Below are 17,500 nucleotides of genomic sequence, written 5' to 3'. Positions count from 1 at the left end.
AACACGCATTTAATGGTCGCAAAAATTACAACTAATTTTCTACCAAATGAGCAGTTGGTGCCTTTTTGCTTTGTAGGGCAGTACAGTCATGATAACCAACTGCTTCCCCTTCCTCACTAGTCACAGGCTGAGAGAGCAGTTTATTGAATGGCCTCGGATTAGTAGCGTAGTAAACACATCTACCAAACAGACGGTTGGCGTCACACCCATCCCCTCACCCAGACGGCGGAATCCTATTTCAGCGACCACAAACACATGGAACTAACAGCCTCTGTGTGAATTAGCCTTTCACTGCTACTGCTAGGATGTCATAACATTGACTTGGTGTTTGTTCGGCGTCGAGGCTGGTCACGTAATCAAATAGTGAGATGGGCTTTAGTGCTTTTAGCGACTCCAGTGGCAACGGTATCCCAGGGTTACCGGTCTCGAGGGGAACATGCATAGTTACGACACGGCCAGTGTTTCATTAACTTACTCTCATTTCCTGGTGATGTAAGAGGTTCTCTTAGCGCCTGTCTGTCTGTCTGCCTGCTGCCGTTGGCACAGCGTTCTGATGGCGTTGGAGAGGACAAACTGGCTTAGCAATAAGCACAGCGACAGTACAGGGTATAGTCGAGGGGTTACCTGTAGAAGCAATGCCTTACTGACATTAAAATGGACACTAAAAGAGGCTGAATAAGTTGTATTGTAATAGTCTACTGCTAGACAGGGCAGACTGACAACAAAATGGAAGAAATTAGGGTTTTTTCTATGAACCATGTGAAGACCACTAGCAAGGGGCCAATACCACTGCAGAAGCATAGCTCCTTCCAATCCACTACTTTTAATGGAGTTGAACATACGCTCATCTAGTGCACAGCCAGGAAATGTTTGGAAAGTCCATTTCCAGCACTGGGTCAGGACCGAGCAGTCCACATCTCGTTCCTTCTCTCCCGCAATATATACATATAAATATATGAGTGAGTGAGTGAGTGAGTGAGTGAGTGAGTGAGTGAGTGAGTGAGTGAGTGAGTGAGTAAACAAACACCAGACACTTCCACAGGGAAAACATTAGGGCTCAGAACTGCCAGGGACCTCACGATACAATATTATCATGATACTTAGGTGCCGATACGCTACGTATTGCAATTCGATACTGTGATTTTATTGCGATTCAAATGTTATAAACATATTGCTCAGCATATGTCTGCGTCAGTCATGGAAATAAAAGTGCTGAAAACAAAATTGTCTTCCTATTTCAAAAGAGGAGGGGAATACAAGCTATGAAGGAAGAACACTGGAGTTTGTTCAGGTGCAGCCAACTAGGGCAAAAATATTTAAATATTGTCAAAACGATACATTGTCAAAAATAATATCCCGATATTTAACTGTACTCACCCCCCCATCATTACTAGAAAGCTTGAGTCTACCGCAAAACAACACTTCTACAGGGAAAACAGCAGCCTGTTGTGTTTCATAGACAGCTCGTATTACAACAGATACACTAATGGACAAATCTAATACAAGTACATTGTTCATCAGAAGCTGGCAAAATACCTTTAAAAATAAATAAATTCACACACACTTCACCTCAGAGAGATGAGCTGAAAGAGGATGATGTGTAAAAGCTAAGCCCTTTGCTGTCCTCTACCTCCCGCTGTCTCTCCATCATTCCATCTCTTTCTACTCCCTCGTTTTCCCTTCTGTCAGACAGGGGGAGAGAGAACGAGAGAGGAGAGACTGTAGACTGCTGTGATCGCCCCCTCATCGCATCGAGCTGACACAAACACACAGACAAAACACACACACACACACACGCTCACTCACCATGGACGCTACAGTTTCCGTACAGACACCCAGAACAACCAAGAGGGTTTAAACTCCACAAACCGTCATGGCTGCTCCCGTTGGCCCAGCTTCAGCCCACACAGAGGACGAAGTGGTCAGGGTGACAGCGGGCCTGTCGATAGGACACACCCCCTGCTGGAGGTGATGCATGATACCGCCTCCTCTCCCTCTGTCACTCAATCCCTCTCTCTCTCCCCCTCTCAGCGTGCAGACGCAACACTGAGGCACTGAATCAGTGAGGAAGCTAGAGGATCAGTGTGTGTGTGAGAGAGTGTCTGCAGCGTCTCGCTCTATTAGTCGCTGCGCTGAAAAAGGAGCCAGCCACTTTAAATCAACCCCAGAGTGATGAATACAGCATCCATTTCTCATCCACTCGGCACTCTGACAGCGATGCCTTGGGGTCAGCTTTTTATTCTCTCCCTACATTTCCCTCCCTGTCTCTCTGAATTATAGCCTGCTTGGTCTTGAAGATGGTGACGTCAGTGAGTCTTTGTTCTTCCGTGTCCAGCAACTCTGTTTAGCCTCAGAGGGGGAAGGGCCTAAGCTAACGGGGAACAGGGATTGGTTGACTTCCAGGTGATTGACGGGTAAGTACCGGTGGGACAAGGGGGGCCATGAAACAACTACATTTCCTGCAGGCAACAGGAGGGGGGGGGGGCTCGATAATTGAATTCCGGCCGAGCGCTCTCACAGGGCTAAAAGTTGCTGATGAAAGAAAAAGGGCTTATAGTGTTACGGTGAAATGAAAGCAGGGGAAAATCAGCAGCAAACTAAGAAAACACAGACTCATTGCCCACAGGACATTGGCCACACCCCCTGCCATCAGCCAGCGGTTGCCATGGCGAGACAAGTGTCCAGACAGGTGCTGAAAATCTAGCCTTGCCATCCGAGCCCAGGCACCAGGGATAGGGTTACCACCGGAGGTGAAAATGCTTTACGCTAGACCAGGTTAACAGTGGAGGGGATAGGTGTTGTAGCCCCGCCCGGGTTAGAAAAACGACTCTGTCCACACTGAAATGATAAAATGGTAGAGAAAGGCGTGACTTGTTGGCCTCTTTAAAATCGGAGGACCCTGGGTAATGCTTTCACGTCAAGGTTCACACTATCACTGTAGTCGGATACAACGATGGCACATGTATGATGGTTATAGGCAGGTTATATATACACACACACACACACACACACACACACACAGTACCAGTCAAAATTTTGGACACACAAAGGGTTTTTCTTTATTTTTACTATTTTCTACATGGTAGAATAATCCTGAATACATCAATACTATGAAATAACACATATAGAATCATGTAGTAACAAACAAAAAAAGTTAAATAAAACTAAATATATTTTATATTTGAGATTCTTCTGTAAATTAAGCAGCCACCATTTTCCTTGATGACAGCTTTGCACACCCTTGGCATTCTCTCAACCAGCTTCACCTGGAAGGCTTTTTGATCTGCTAAGCACTTGTTGGCTACTTTTCCTTCATCTGATGCAGTACTCAATCACTCTCCTTAGACAAATAGCCCTTACAGAGACTGGAGTTGTGTTGGGTCATTGTCCTGATGAAAAACAAATAAGTGGATAAAGCGCAAACCAGGTGGGATGGCGTATCACTGCAGAATGCTGGTTAAGTGTGACTTGAATTATAAATAGATTTACCGAAAGTGTCACTAGCAAAGCACCCCCACACCACCTCCTCCATGCTTCACAGCGGGAACTACACATGCGGAGATCATCCGTTTACCAAACCCGTGTCTGACAAAGACACGGCTATTGGAACAAAAAAAATCTCAAATTTGGACTCATCCGACCAAAAGGACAGATTTCAACCTGTCTAATCATCCATTGCTTGTGCTTCTTGGCCCAAGCAAGTGTCTTCTCATTATTGGTGTCCTTTAGTAGTGGTTTCTTTGCAGCAATTTGACCATAAAGGCCTGATTTCACACAGTCTCACCTGAACAGTTTGTTGAGATGCGTCTGTTACTTGAACTCTGTGAAGCATTTATTTGGCCTGCAATTTGAGGCTGGTAACTCTAATTAACTTATCCTCTGCAGCAGAGGTAACTCTGTGTCATCCTTTCCTGTGGCAGTCCTCGTGAGAACCAGTTTCATCATAGTGCTTGATGGTTTTTGCGACTGCATTTGTTAATTAAAATGCATTCAAGGTGACTCTCTCATGAAGCTGGTTGAGAGAATGCCAAGATTGTGCAATGCGGTCAAGGCAAAGGGTGAATGAATACTTTGACGAATCTCAAATCTCAAATATATTTTTAATTTGTTTAATAGTTTTTGATAACTACATGATTCAATGTTTTGATGTAGTAAAATAGAAATCCTTGAATGAGTAGGTATCCAAACCTTTGACTGGTACTGTGTGTATGTACAGTTAAAGTCGGAAGGTTACATACACCTTAGCCAAATACGTTTATTAGTTTACATACCCTACATTACTCATCTCATATGTATATACTGTACTCTATCATCTACCGCATCTTGCCTATGCCGTTCTGTACCGTCACTCATTCATATATCTTTATGTACATATTCTTTATCCCTTTACACTTATACACACACAAGGTAGTAGTTTTGGAATTGTTAGGTTAGGTTACTCGTTAGTTATTACTGCATTGTCGGAATTAGAAGCACAAGCATTTCGCGACACTCGCATTAACATCTGCTAACCATGTGCATGTGACAAAAAAATTATCGATTTGATTTTGAACTCAGTTTTTCACAATTCCTGAGATTTAATCTTAAATTCCCTGTCTTAGATCAGTTTGGATCACCACTATTTTAAGAATGTGAAATGTCAGAATAATAGTAGAGAGAATGATTTATTTCAGCTTGTATTTCTTTCATCACATTCCCAGTGGGTCAGAAGTTTACATACAATCAAATAGTATTTGGTAGCATTGCCTACAAATAGTTTAACTTGGGTAAAACGTTTCGGGTAGCCTTCCACAAGCTTCCCAAAATAAGCTGGTGTAACGGAGTCCGGTTTGTAGGCCTCCTTGCTAGCACATGCTTTTTCAGGTCTGCCCACAAATGTTCTATGGGATTGAGGTCAGGGCTTTGTGATGGCCACTCCAATACCTTGACTTTGTTGTCCTTAAGCCATTTTGCCATAACTGTGGAAGTATGCTTGGGGTCATTGTCCATTTGGAAGACCCATTTGCGACCAAGCTTTAACTTCCTGACTGATACCTTGAGATGTTGCTTCAATATATCCACATAATTTTCCTGCCTCATGATGCTATCTATTTTGTGAAGTGCACCAGTCCCCCTTGTAGCAAAGCACCCCCACAACATGATGCTGCCTCCAATGTGCTTCACGGTTGTGATGGCTTGCAAGCCTCCCCCTTTCTCCTCCAAACATAACGATGGTCATTATGGCCAAACGGTTCTATTTTTGTTTCATCAGACCAGAGGACATTTCTCCAGAAAGTACTATCTTTGTCCCCATGTGCAGTTGCAAACCGTAGTCTGGCTTTTTTAATGGTGGTTTTGGAGCAGTGGCCTCTTCCTTGCTCAGGGGCCTTTCAGGTTATGTCGATATAAGACTTGTTTTACTGTGGATATAGATACTTTTGTACCTGTTCCCTCTAGCATCTTCACAAGGTCCTTTGCTGTTGTTCTGGGACTGATTTGCACTTTTCGCACCAAAGTACGTTAATCTCTAGAAAACAGAACGCGTCTCCTTCCTGAGCAGTATGACAGCTGCCTGGTCCCATGGTGTTTATACTTGCGTACTATTGTTTGTACAGATGAACGTGGTACATTCAGGCATTTGGAAGTTGCTCCCAAGGATGAACCAGAATTGTGGAGGGTGACAATTTTCTTTCTGCAAGCAAAGACATAAAATGATGTCAATTAGTATATCAGAAGCTGCTAAAGCCATGACATTATTTTCTGGATTTTCCAAGCTGTTTAAAGGGCACAGTCAACTTAGTGTATGTAAACTTCTGACCCACTGGAATTGTGATACAGTGATATATAAGTGAAATAATCTGTCTCAACAATTGTTGGAAAAATTACTTGGACTCCTTGTTCCTCTACGCTGAAGATAGTTCGTAATGACTTTCCCTGTATGTTTGGGGTCGTTGTCATGCTGAAGAATAAATTTGGGGCCAATCAGATGCCTCCCTGATGGTATTGCATGATGGATAAGTATCTGCCCGTACTTCTCAGCATTGAGGAGACCATTAATTCTGACCAAATACCCAACTCTATTTGCAGAAATGCAGCCCCAAACTTGCAAGGAACCTCCACCATGCTTCACTGTTGAACCTCCACCATGCTTCACTGTTGCCTGCAGGCCTTCATTCGTGTACCGCTCTCCGGCGAACAAACTGCCTTCTGCTACAGCCAAATATTTGACTCCTCAGTCCAGAGCACCTGCTGACACATTTCTGCGTTTTTGTGCATAGTTGAGTCGCTTGTTTCCACATCGGAGGTATGGCCTTTAGACAGCAAGTCTTCCATGAAGGCCACTTCTGACCAGACTTCTCCGGACAGTAGATGGGTATTCCAGGGTCCCACTGTTTTCTGACAATCCTGAGCTGATGGCACTGCTGGACATCTTCCGGTTGCGAAGGGAAGTAAGCATGACGTGTCTTTCATCTGCTGCAGTAAGTTTCCTTAGCCACGGCGTCAACGGTCCTCAACGTTGCCCGTTTCTCTGTGCTTCTTCTTCTTCAAAAAAAGAGCTTGGACAGCACATCTGGAAACCCCTGTCTGCCTGGGAGAGACCTTACTGATGCAGTATAACTCCCTCGTGTCTTGTTGCTGGGCTCAGTCTTGCCATGGTGTATGACTTTTGACAGTAAACGGTCTTCAGCAACCTCACCTTGTTAGCAGAGTTTGGCTGTTCCTCAGTGTTATTCCTCCTACACAGCTGTTTCTGTTCATGATTGTGTTTCAACCTACATATTGAATTGATGATCATTAGCACCTGTTTGGTATAATTGTTTAATCATACACTGGACTATATGCCTACCACATCCCTGACTTTGTGCGAGTGTACCTACGATAATGAATGCTGTTTTGAAGGCAAAGGGTGGTCACAACAAATATGGATTTGATTTAGACGTTTCTTCTGTTCACTCACTTTGTACTTTTGTTCATGGATCAAACTTGAATATTAACACGTCTATTTTTTGAAAGCATTCTTACTTTATAGCATTTTTTCACACCTGCCTAAAACTCTTGCAAGGTACTGTACATAAATAAATAAACACATAGGCCCTTTAGCGGACGCTTTCATCCAAAGCGACTTACAGTCGTACATTTTAGAATTGGCGGTCCTGGGAATTGAACCCATTATCGTGGTGTTGCAAGCGCCATGCCCTACCAACTGAGCTACAGAGGTAAGTGGGTACAAGGGCAGACATGGGTCAACGCAGGCCCCTCTGCCTATAGTCAAGCGGTGTTCCTGAAGGGCTTCTAATCCAAGTTAACAATCAACCCTAGCAGCAGCAGGTAAAGTTAAGCGAGAGGATGAAGAGGTCCAGAAAAGACCTATATATAGAGTGAAGCTACTGCTCGTCCAGTTGTAGTCAGACATAATGTCAGGGCTCTGAGGAAGTATAGACCTTTTTGTTAGGCTTTCTAGCATGGATTAAATGTGCTATAATCTCGGCCTCCTTGGTGTTTTTTTCCTTTTTATGGGTTCAGTGCGAGTACCTAAGTAATTGTACAACAGGAAGTCGGTGGCACCTTAATTGAGGAGGATGGGCTCGTGGTAATGACTGGAGTGGAATCAGTGGAATGGTATCAAATATATCAAACACATGGTTTCCATGGTTTCAATGTGTTTGATGCCGTTCCATTCGCTCCGTTCCAGACATTATTATGAGCCGTCCTCCCCTCAGCAGCCTCCAATGAATTTGTACAGATATTTGTTCTTCCATACAACAGCCACCATTCATAGTAGCCTGAGAACAGACCCGCATACTGCCGTTCTAAGTATAGGTCTATCACAGGTATGTCAACACCGCAAGGGGGATGTCCTCAGACACAGAGCAGGTAACAGACCCGCATACTGCCGTTCTAAGTAAAGTAAATATTTCAGTGTTTGATCTAAGCAATCCGACGCTTGATTGACTTCACGATATTTATGGGTCTAAAACGCATGAATGCATTTAGCTCGATATAACTTTACCGTTTGACCTTTGAACCACAGCTGTGAAGATGTGACATCACTTTATTACACTAACACTTTGTGTGAGTTTGTGTGTGAGTGTGAGACACAGGGGAACAGGATGCGAGTCCAGCAGCAAACAGAGACCAACTTCCCCCCTGACCAGTCCAAAGCATCACCGGGGGGGCACACTGCCTGCCCTCCAGGACATCGACAGCACCCGGTGTCACTAGAAAGCCAAGAAGCTCGACCACCTGGGCCACCATCTGCTCACGCCGCTACCATCTGGAAGGCCGAAGTAGTACAGGTGCATAAAAGCTGGGACTGAGAGAGACTGAGAAAGAGCTTTTATCTCCACGCCATCAGACTGTTAAACAGCCATCACTGGCCAGTCTCTACCCAGTACCCTGCCCAGAACCTTAGAGGCTGCTGCCCTATGTACATAGTCATTGAACACTGGTCACTTTAAATCATGTTTACATACTGTTTCACCCACTCTATGTGTAGGGTGTTCACTCACTGCTCTAGAATGTAGTGAAATACTGGTCAAATCAAGAGGGTGATAATAAATTAATGTCTAGACCTATTTTTGTTTAGCCTATGCCATTATGAATCACATTCAACTAATCATTAGATTGTACTCGACAATGTTATAACATGAATATGTTAACAGTGTTGATTAAATAACATACATACATACATACATACTGCTCAAAAAAATAAAGGGAACACTAAAATAACACATCCTAGATCTGAATGAATGAAATATTCTTATTAAATACTTTTTTCTTTACATAGTTGAATGTGCTGACAACAAATTTGATGTCTCCTGATGTACTGGCCTGTCTCCTGGTAGCGCCTCCATGCTCTGGACACTACGCTGACAGACACAGCAAACCGTCTTGCCACTGCCCGTATTGATGTGCCATCCTGGATGAGCTGCACTACCTGAGCCACTTGTGTGGGTTGTAGACTCCGTCTCATGCTACCACTAGAGTGAAAGCACCGCCAGCATTCAAAAGTGACCAAAACATCAGCCAGGAAAGTGGTCTGTGGTCACCACCTGCAGAACCACTCCTTTATTGGGGGTGTCTTGATAATTGCCTATAATTTCAACCTGTTGTCTATTCCATTTGTACAACAGCATGTGAAATGTATTGTCAATCAGTGTTGCTTCCTAAGTGGACAGTTTGATTTCACAGAAGTGTTATTGACTTGGAGTTACATTGTGTTGTTTAAGTGTTCCCTTTATTTTTTTTGTTATTGTTAGGTATTACTGCAATGTTGGACCTATAAACACAATAATTTCTCAGCGATAACATCTGCAAATCTGTGAATGCGAGCAGGTCATGATTTGATTTTGACCCTCAGGTCACAGGGCCCCCTCCCACCCCATTAGGTTACATATACCAAAGCTCTAGGAAGATTTGAGATCCTAATCAAATCTAAATCAACGCTGACCTTTTGCCCCCAGCTGTCTCAGCTGAGCCACAGTGTCAGTGCGATCCATATTACTGAGGGTAGTGGCTTGTATTAGGACTCAATGGCAACTTACAGATAACATGGATTACCAAATGAGGTAATGTTGTGAAGTAGGCCACAGTGAAGAGTGTAAAGGTTCATTTCATGGTGTGTGTGTGTGTACCTTGTGTATTTTCTGGGGGTCCCTCCCATCTCTAGGGGGGACCCTACCAAACAGGTTCCAGCCTGTGTCCTTCTGCTCCACTGGCACAGTGTCCTTCACTTTCTTAGCAAACAGACTCCTGAGAGAGAAAGAGAGACAGAACATAGAAATTAGGACATAAAACCCAGAGCCAAAGCTGCACACATACACTCCCTCCACTACTAGGTCAACCCTGAGGCTAAGAAAACAACGATAATATAATGGCTGATGTGTGTGTGTGTGTGTGTGTGTATGAATGAGACAAGCACACTAGCAGAATTCATGGATTTAAACAAAGCCACACAACGAACCAGTGGACTGTTAAAAGACCCAGCTAAACCATATGAGGACTGGAGCAGGACAGGACAGGGTCGGCGACAGAGCAGGACAGGGTCGGCGACAGAGCAAGACAGGGTCGGCGACAGAGCAAGACAGGGTCGGCGACAGAGCAAGACAGGGTCGGCGACAGAGCAAGACAGGGTCGGCGACAGAGCAAGACAGGGTCGGCGACAGAGCAAGACAGGGTCGGCGACAGAGCAAGACAGGGTCGGCGACAGAGCAAGACAGGGTCGGCGACAGAGCAAGACAGGGTCGGCGACAGAGCAAGACAGGGTCGGCGACAGAGCAAGACAGGGTCGGCGACAGAGCAAGACAGGGTCGGCGACAGAGCAAGACAGGGTCGGCGACAGAGCAAGACAGGGTCGGCGACAGAGCAAGACAGGGTCGGCGACAGAGCAAGACAGGGTCGGCGACAGAGCAAGACAGGGTCGGCGACAGAGCAAGACAGGGTCGGCGACAGAGCAAGACAGGGTCGGCGACAGAGCAAGACAGGGTCGGCGACAGAGCAAGACAGGGTCGGCGACAGAGCAAGACAGGGTCGGCGACAGAGCAAGACAGGGTCGGCGACAGAGCAAGACAGGACAGGCGACAGAGCAAGACAGGACAGGGTCGGCGACAGAGCAAGACAGGACAGGGTCGGCGACAGAGCAAGACAGGACAGGGTCGGCGACAGAGCAAGACAGGACAGGGTCGGCGACAGAGCAAGACAGGACAGGGTCGGCGACAGAGCAAGACAGGACAGGGTCGGCGACAGAGCAAGACAGGACAGGGTCGGCGACAGAGCAAGACATTTCCTGTTTTCCGGTGGAGCGAGCTTCTCTTTTCCGCTAGCCAACGTGCTATCAGACCGGTAAGGTTAGAAAGCAGAACCTCTAATCAGAATGAAAAGCAATTCCGGATAAAACACTGGATAAAAAAAAAAAAAGTAATTTGTTAAGTTGGTGACATAAGTCCTTTTAAGTGAAATGGATGCCTAAGTTACTAGGAGCACAAATTACCAACCCAGAAAGTATACTATGAATAAGGAATATTAGGGCAGCAGGTAGCCTAGTGGTTAGATCGTTGGGCCAGTAACCGAAAGGTTGCTAGATCAAATCCCTGAGCTGACAAGGTAAAAATATGTTGTTCTGTTCATGAACAAGGCAGTTAACCCACTGTTCCTAGGCCAGTTAACCCACTGTTCCTAGGCCAGTTAACCCACTGTTCCTAGGCCAGTTAACCCACTGTTCCTAGGCCAGTTAACCCACTGTTCCTAGGCCAGTTAACCCACTGTTCCTAGGCCAGTTAACCCACTGTTCCTAGGCCAGTTAACCCACTGTTCCTAGGCCAGTTAACCCACTGTTCCTAGGCCGCCATTGTAAATAAGAATGTGTTCTTAAATGACTTGCCTAGTTAAATAAAATGTTTAATGAATCATGAATCCACTTCCCATACAGCACCGTAACTCTGGAAAGGGAACGTTAGGCCACACTCAAATTCACTGTAACAAATCATATTACTTTGTGTCACATCATTGATCACATATCCAAACATCAATGCCTGCTCCCTGACACTCACACAGAGAGAAACACAGACAGCTGGCAAACTGTGTCGATGATTGAATCAAAACCGCAGAGTGAGGTACACCTTAACCCGTTGGTCAGTTTATCAACCGAGAGACTCTGGAGGATACCGGTGAGAGAATGACGTCGGTTTGATATGACCGGTTTGACCCCTGACCCCCCGAAGGATACCGGTGAGAGAATGACGTCTGTTTGATGTGACCGGTTTGATCCCTGACCCCCCCGAAGGATACCGGTGAGAGAATGACGTCTGTTTGATATGACCGGTTTGAGAATGACGTCTGTTTGATATGACCGGTTTGAGAATGACGTCTGTTTGATATGACCGGTTTGACCCCTGACCCACCCTCATGGAACCAGTCTCAAATGGCTTCAATCGTAGAGATGCAGGACAGGGGCTTGCTTCTTCCCGTTGTGAAATGTCTCCCTAGTTTTCCAACCTATCGAAGAGTCTAGATGTGTACCCTTCAACCTGCCTAATGGTTGCCAAGATCAACAAGACCGCGGCCAGGAACTAGCCAATGAGTAGTTGGTCTTGCTTCAAACAATCTGTCTACTTCAAAGCACACAGGTAAAACAAATAACTGCACTAGACAAACAGAACTTATAGCCAGTTTAAAGTAACCTACAATTACATTCAGATGTCCTTCAGCGTTACATAAAAGAAGAGGGACCTGCTGCTTCTGAAAAAGGCAGGAGAGAAAAAGCAATGAAGTGGATGAGAGGCAAAGACGTGGATTATCATTGGCACAGGTCATTCTGGCTTTCACAACTAACTCAAAACTGTAGTCTATATCTGAAACGGTCTCTAAAAGCTAGCTTGGTTAGCTTAACTAGACCTACCAGTGGTCACCATTGTTTTGACCTCCCAGTCTGCTTAGTTAACCAGGTTATATAGGAAAGAAAAATGGAAAGAAACCTCTGAATCAGGGAGGTGGGGAGAGCTGCCTCCATGTCGTCGGCGCTCAGGGGGTTAACTGCCTTGCTCAGGGGCAGAACGGCATACGTTTATCACCTTTCCAGGTTGGGGATTCGAACCAGCAACCTTTTGGTTACTGGCCAACGCCCTTAACCCCAAGACTTCCTGCTGCCAGGCATGGTTTGAACCTGAGCATTCTGCACCTTTGTGAAATAGGTAACTCCAGTTGCCCAAGTAAAGGTTCATGAGCATTATCGGTGATCTGCCTGACCTGTCGATTATTCTGCGCCCAGGGAGCAACATCAAATCAAATTGCAACAAACATGCAACAATTTCAAAGATTATACTGAGTTAAAGTTCATATAAGGAAATCAGTCAATAGAAATGAATTAGGCCCTAATCTATGGACTTCACATGACTGGACAGGAGCCGTGGGTGGGCCTAGGAGGGCATAGGCCAACCCACCAGCTAATCAGAATGAGTTGTTCCCAGGGCCTCCCGGGTGGTGCAGTGGTCTAGGGCTATGCCACCAGAGACTCTGGGTTCGCGCTCAGGCTCTGTCGCAGCCGGCCGCGACCGGGAGGTCCGTGGCCTAGCGTCGTCCGGGTTAGAGAGGGTTTGGCCGGTAGGGATATCCTTGTCTCATCGCGCACTCATCGCGACTCCTGTGGCGGGCCGGGCGCAGTGCATAATAATTTCAAAAAATAATGAGTTGTTCCCCACAAAACGGATGTGAAGGTCCTGGGTTGGCATGGTCTACGGTTGTGAGGCCGGTTGGACGTAATGCCAAATTCTCTAAAATGACGTTGGAGGTGATTTATGGTAGAAAAATATAGATAAAATTCTCTGGCAACAGCTCTGGTGGACATTCCTAGTCAGCATGCCAATTGCACACTCCCTCAAAACTTGAGACATCTGTGGTATTGTGCGACAAAATTGCACATTTTAGAGTGGCCTTTTATTGTCCCCCAGCACAAGGTGCACCTGTGTAATGATCATGCTGTTTAGTCAGCTTCTTGATATGCCACACCTGTCAGGTGGATGAATTATCTTGGCAAAGGAGAAATGCTCACTAACAGGGATGTAAACAAAATGTGCCAAATATTTGAGAGAAATATGCTTTTTGGAAACTTTCTGGTTATCTTACATTGCAGGTCATGAAACCAACACCTTAGATATTGTGTTAATATTTTTTCAGTGTAGATAAAAAGACAGGTGAGGTGCCTATGTATCGCCAGTATGCACAAAATGTTCCTTCAAACTGATCATGCCTTATCAAGAAACATGTTTTGTGACGCACGAACGCACCTTCACCATGAGGGCACGCGTCACCTTCATGCCAAATACTTCAAACATGTTTTCCCATTCTGCCTCAGTGACAGCAACTGAAGCAATGCAAGCAAGCGATAGAAGAAATTTGACAAGGCGGTCGATGTGATGACAAAAATGTGTCCATAAAAACATTTTTACATTTAAAATAATAAATCACAAGAATCAAGAAAGCCTAATGGATGTGTATATTGGATCTGTCTAACTTTTCTTTTAGTTTCTCATCTTGAAGAATATCATAACACAACCCTCTTCTTTTCCTTGATGGACCTCATCCTTGGTTAAATGTCAGAAAGAGGTGTTGCCGAACAGGAACGTGCACTAGAGGCCGTGTGGACAGAACAGCAACGTGCACTAGGGGCTGTGTGGACAGAACAGCAACGTGCACTAGGGGCTGTGTGGACAGAACAGCAACGTGCACTAGGGCCTGTGTGGACAGAACAGCAACGTGCACTAGGGGCCGTGTGGACAGAACAGCAACGTGCACTAGGGGCCGTGTGGACAGAACAGCAACGTGCACTAGAGGCTGTGTGGACAGAACAGCAACGTATACTAGAGGCTGTGTGGACAGAACAGCAACGTGCACTAGGGGCCGTGTGGACAGAACAGCAACGTGCACTAGAGGCTGTGTGGACAGAACAGCAACGTGCACTAGGGGCTGTGTGGACAGAACAGCAACGTGCACTAGGGGCCGTGTGGACAGAACAGCAACGTGTACTAGAGGCTGTGTGGACAGAACAGCAACGTGCACTAGGGGCTGTGTGGACAGAACAGCAACGTGCACTAGGGGCTGTGTGGACAGAACAGCAACGTGCACTAGGGGCTGTGTGGACAGAACAGCAACGTGCACTAGGGGCTGTGTGGACAGAACAGCAACGTGCACTAGGGGCCGTGTGGACAGAACAGCAACGTGCACTAGGGGCCGTGTGGACAGAACAGCAACGTGTACTAGAGGCCGTGTGGACAGAACAGCAACGTGCACTAGGGGCCGTGTGGGCGGAACAGCAACGTGCACTAGGGGCCGTGTGGACAGAACAGCAACGTGCACTAGGGGCCGTGTGGACAGAACAGCAACGTGCACTAGGGGCTGTGTGGGCAGAACAGCAACGTGCACTAGGGGCCGTGTGGACAGAACAGCAACGTGCACTAGGGGCTGTGTGGACAGAACAGCAACGTGCACTAGGGGCTGTGTGGACAGAACAGCAACGTGCACTAGGGGCTGTGTGGACAGAACAGCAACGTGCACTAGGGGCTGTGTGGGCGGAACACAGTGTTACAGCCTTAATCTAAAATGAATTAAATAAAAAATCCTCATCAATCTACACACAATACCCCATAATAACAAAGCAACAACAGGTTTTTAGAATTGTATTAAAACTACAAAAAGAGAAATAACTTATTTACGTAAGTATTCAGACCCTTTGCAATGAGACTCGAGATGGAGCTCAGGTGCTTCCGGTTTCCATTAATCACCCATGAGATGTTTCTACAACTTGGAGTCCACCTGTGGTAAATTCAATTGATTGGACATGATTTTGGAAAGGCACACAGTGTGACCGTGCATGTCAGAGCAACAACCAAAACATGAAGTCAAAGGAATTGTCTGTAAAGCTCCGGAACAGGATTGGGTCAAGGCATAGATCTGGCTAAGGGTAGCAAAAAATGTCTGCAGCATTGAAGGTCCCCAAGAACACAGTGGCCTCCATCATTCTTAAAAATGGAAGTTTGGAACCACCCGGCCAAACTGAGCAATCGTGGGAGAAGGGCATTGATCAGGGAGGTGACCAAGAACCCAATGGTTACTCTGACATAGCTACAGAGTTCCTCTGTGGAGATGGGAGAACCTTCCAGAAGGACAACCATCTCTGCAGCACTCCATCAATCAGGCCTTTAATGTCAAGTGGCCAGACGTAAGCCACATGACAGCCATCTTGAAGTTTGCCAATAGGCACTAAAGGTACTCTCAGACCATGAGAAACAAGATTCTCTGGTCTGATGAGACCAAGATTGAACTATTAGGCCTGAATGCCAAGCATCAGGTCTGGAGGAAACGTGGCACCATCCCGACGGTGAAGCATGGCGGTGGCAGCATCATGCTGTGGGGATGTTTTTCAGCAGCAGGGACTGGGAATCTAGTTAGTATCGAGGCAAAGATGAACTGAGCAAAGTACAGAAAGATCCTTGATGAAAACCTGCATCAGAGAGCACAGGACCTCTGACTGGGGCGAAGGTTCACCTTCCAGCAGGACAACCTCCCTAAGCACACAGCCAAGACAACGCAGGAGTGTCTTCTGGACAAGTCTCGGAATGTCCTTGAATGGCCCAGCCAGAGCCTGGACTTGAACATCTCTGGAGAGACCTGAGCAGAGAAGAATGGGAGAAACTCCCTAAATACAGGTGTGCCAAGCTTGTAGCGTCGTACCCGAGAAGACTCGAGGCTGTAATCGCTGCCAAAGGTTCTTCAACAAAGTACTGAGTAAAGGGTCTAAATACTTATGTAAATGTATTATCAGTTTTTTGTTTTGTCACTCATTTTAGATGAGTATAGCTCTAGACCCCATTTCCTCAGCTGTTAGGAAACCCGTATGACAACGTGATGCAGGAACTCTCAAAATCAAACCAAACACTGCGACCGACACACACACACTTGAATAAAGAAATAAAAACATAAACATTGCCCCGGCATGCTGCATCTGAGGCTAGATTAGATTAGAATCCAGTCTGCATCACATTCGGCCGTGATTGGGAGTCCCATAGGGCAGCGCACAACTGGCCCAGCGTCATCCGGGTTTGGCCGGGGTAGGCAGTCATTGTAAATAAGAATTTGTTCTTAATTTACTTGCCTAGGTAAATAAAAGGTTAAATTAAAAAATAAATATTATATTTTAAATATAATTTGTTCTCAATCACCTGCCTACCTTCCCGAGGGTAAAATAAATGGTTGCCTGCACCTCCAGGACCAAGGTTGCCTGCACCTCCAGGACCAAGGTTGCCTGCACCTCCAGGACCAAGGTTGCCTGCACCTCCAGGACCAAGGTTGCCTACCCCTCCAGGACCAAGGTTGCCTACCCCTCCAGGACCAAGGTTGCCTACCCTTGTACTAGAGTATCAGAATATTACTTCTGACATTATATCGATTCTATGACTCAAAGTAGCTTAGCTAGTGATAGTCGCCTGTGCCTGCGCCAAAACGTCAGTATTTCTCCTCCTATAGCTTGGCCACAATCGTGTTTAAATGGTGAGCCAACAACAGCACTTACATCACTGATCAAAACTCGTCTTTAAATGGTGAGCCAACAACAGCACTTACATCACTGATCAAAACTCGTCTTTAATACGGCTCTCTCGTAACTGCACTAAACAACCAAACAGATGACAGTCAATAACATATCACAGAGTAGTAAGAGAATATTCAGGACTTTCTCTGCGGTCCATGTTCAACAATGACACCAGGTACACAGAATCACACTTTGCCTCAACTGAACCCCTGGTTAAGTGTTCTTTCCAAACCGAGTGGCAAACAAATGTGTAGAAAACAGAAGTCTAGGATAGACCACTTTAAAGCCAATATGTATACACTATAAACAAGCAGGGAAGGTCAGAAAAACACTCTCATACATACAGACCTGTCATTGAAAAGAAGCAGTGAAGGGGAAGCCATCCTGTCTGTGAGTTCATCCACAACAAACACAATCCTCAATGCCAAAGCAGAACAACCT

At 45.8% G+C, this 17,500-nt stretch overlaps 1 protein-coding gene across 11 annotated transcripts in view; it reads right to left on the bottom strand.

Moving 5' to 3' along the window:
• The window catches only part of LOC118391866 (TBC1 domain family member 14-like), a 64,005-nt gene that overhangs the window by 34,291 nt on the left and 12,214 nt on the right, over window positions 1-17,500 (bottom strand). For 7 of the 11 annotated variants that reach the window (XM_052459321.1, XM_052459323.1, XM_052459324.1 and 4 more), the window contains one exon: window positions 9,615-9,732. In XM_052459321.1, the coding sequence (XP_052315281.1) occupies window positions 9,615-9,732 (118 nt within the window). Of the gene's footprint in view, window positions 1-1,806; window positions 2,993-9,614; window positions 9,733-17,407 lie in introns of those variants that run through there. The other 4 variants (XM_052459330.1, XM_052459327.1, XM_052459328.1 and 1 more) reach the window with 4 other exon arrangements.

The sequence above is a fragment of the Oncorhynchus keta genome, chromosome 13 (assembly GCF_023373465.1).
Source record: "Oncorhynchus keta strain PuntledgeMale-10-30-2019 chromosome 13, Oket_V2, whole genome shotgun sequence".
NCBI classification, from domain to species: domain Eukaryota; kingdom Metazoa; phylum Chordata; class Actinopteri; order Salmoniformes; family Salmonidae; genus Oncorhynchus; species Oncorhynchus keta.
This window is presented reverse-complemented; position numbering and strand designations above follow the sequence as displayed.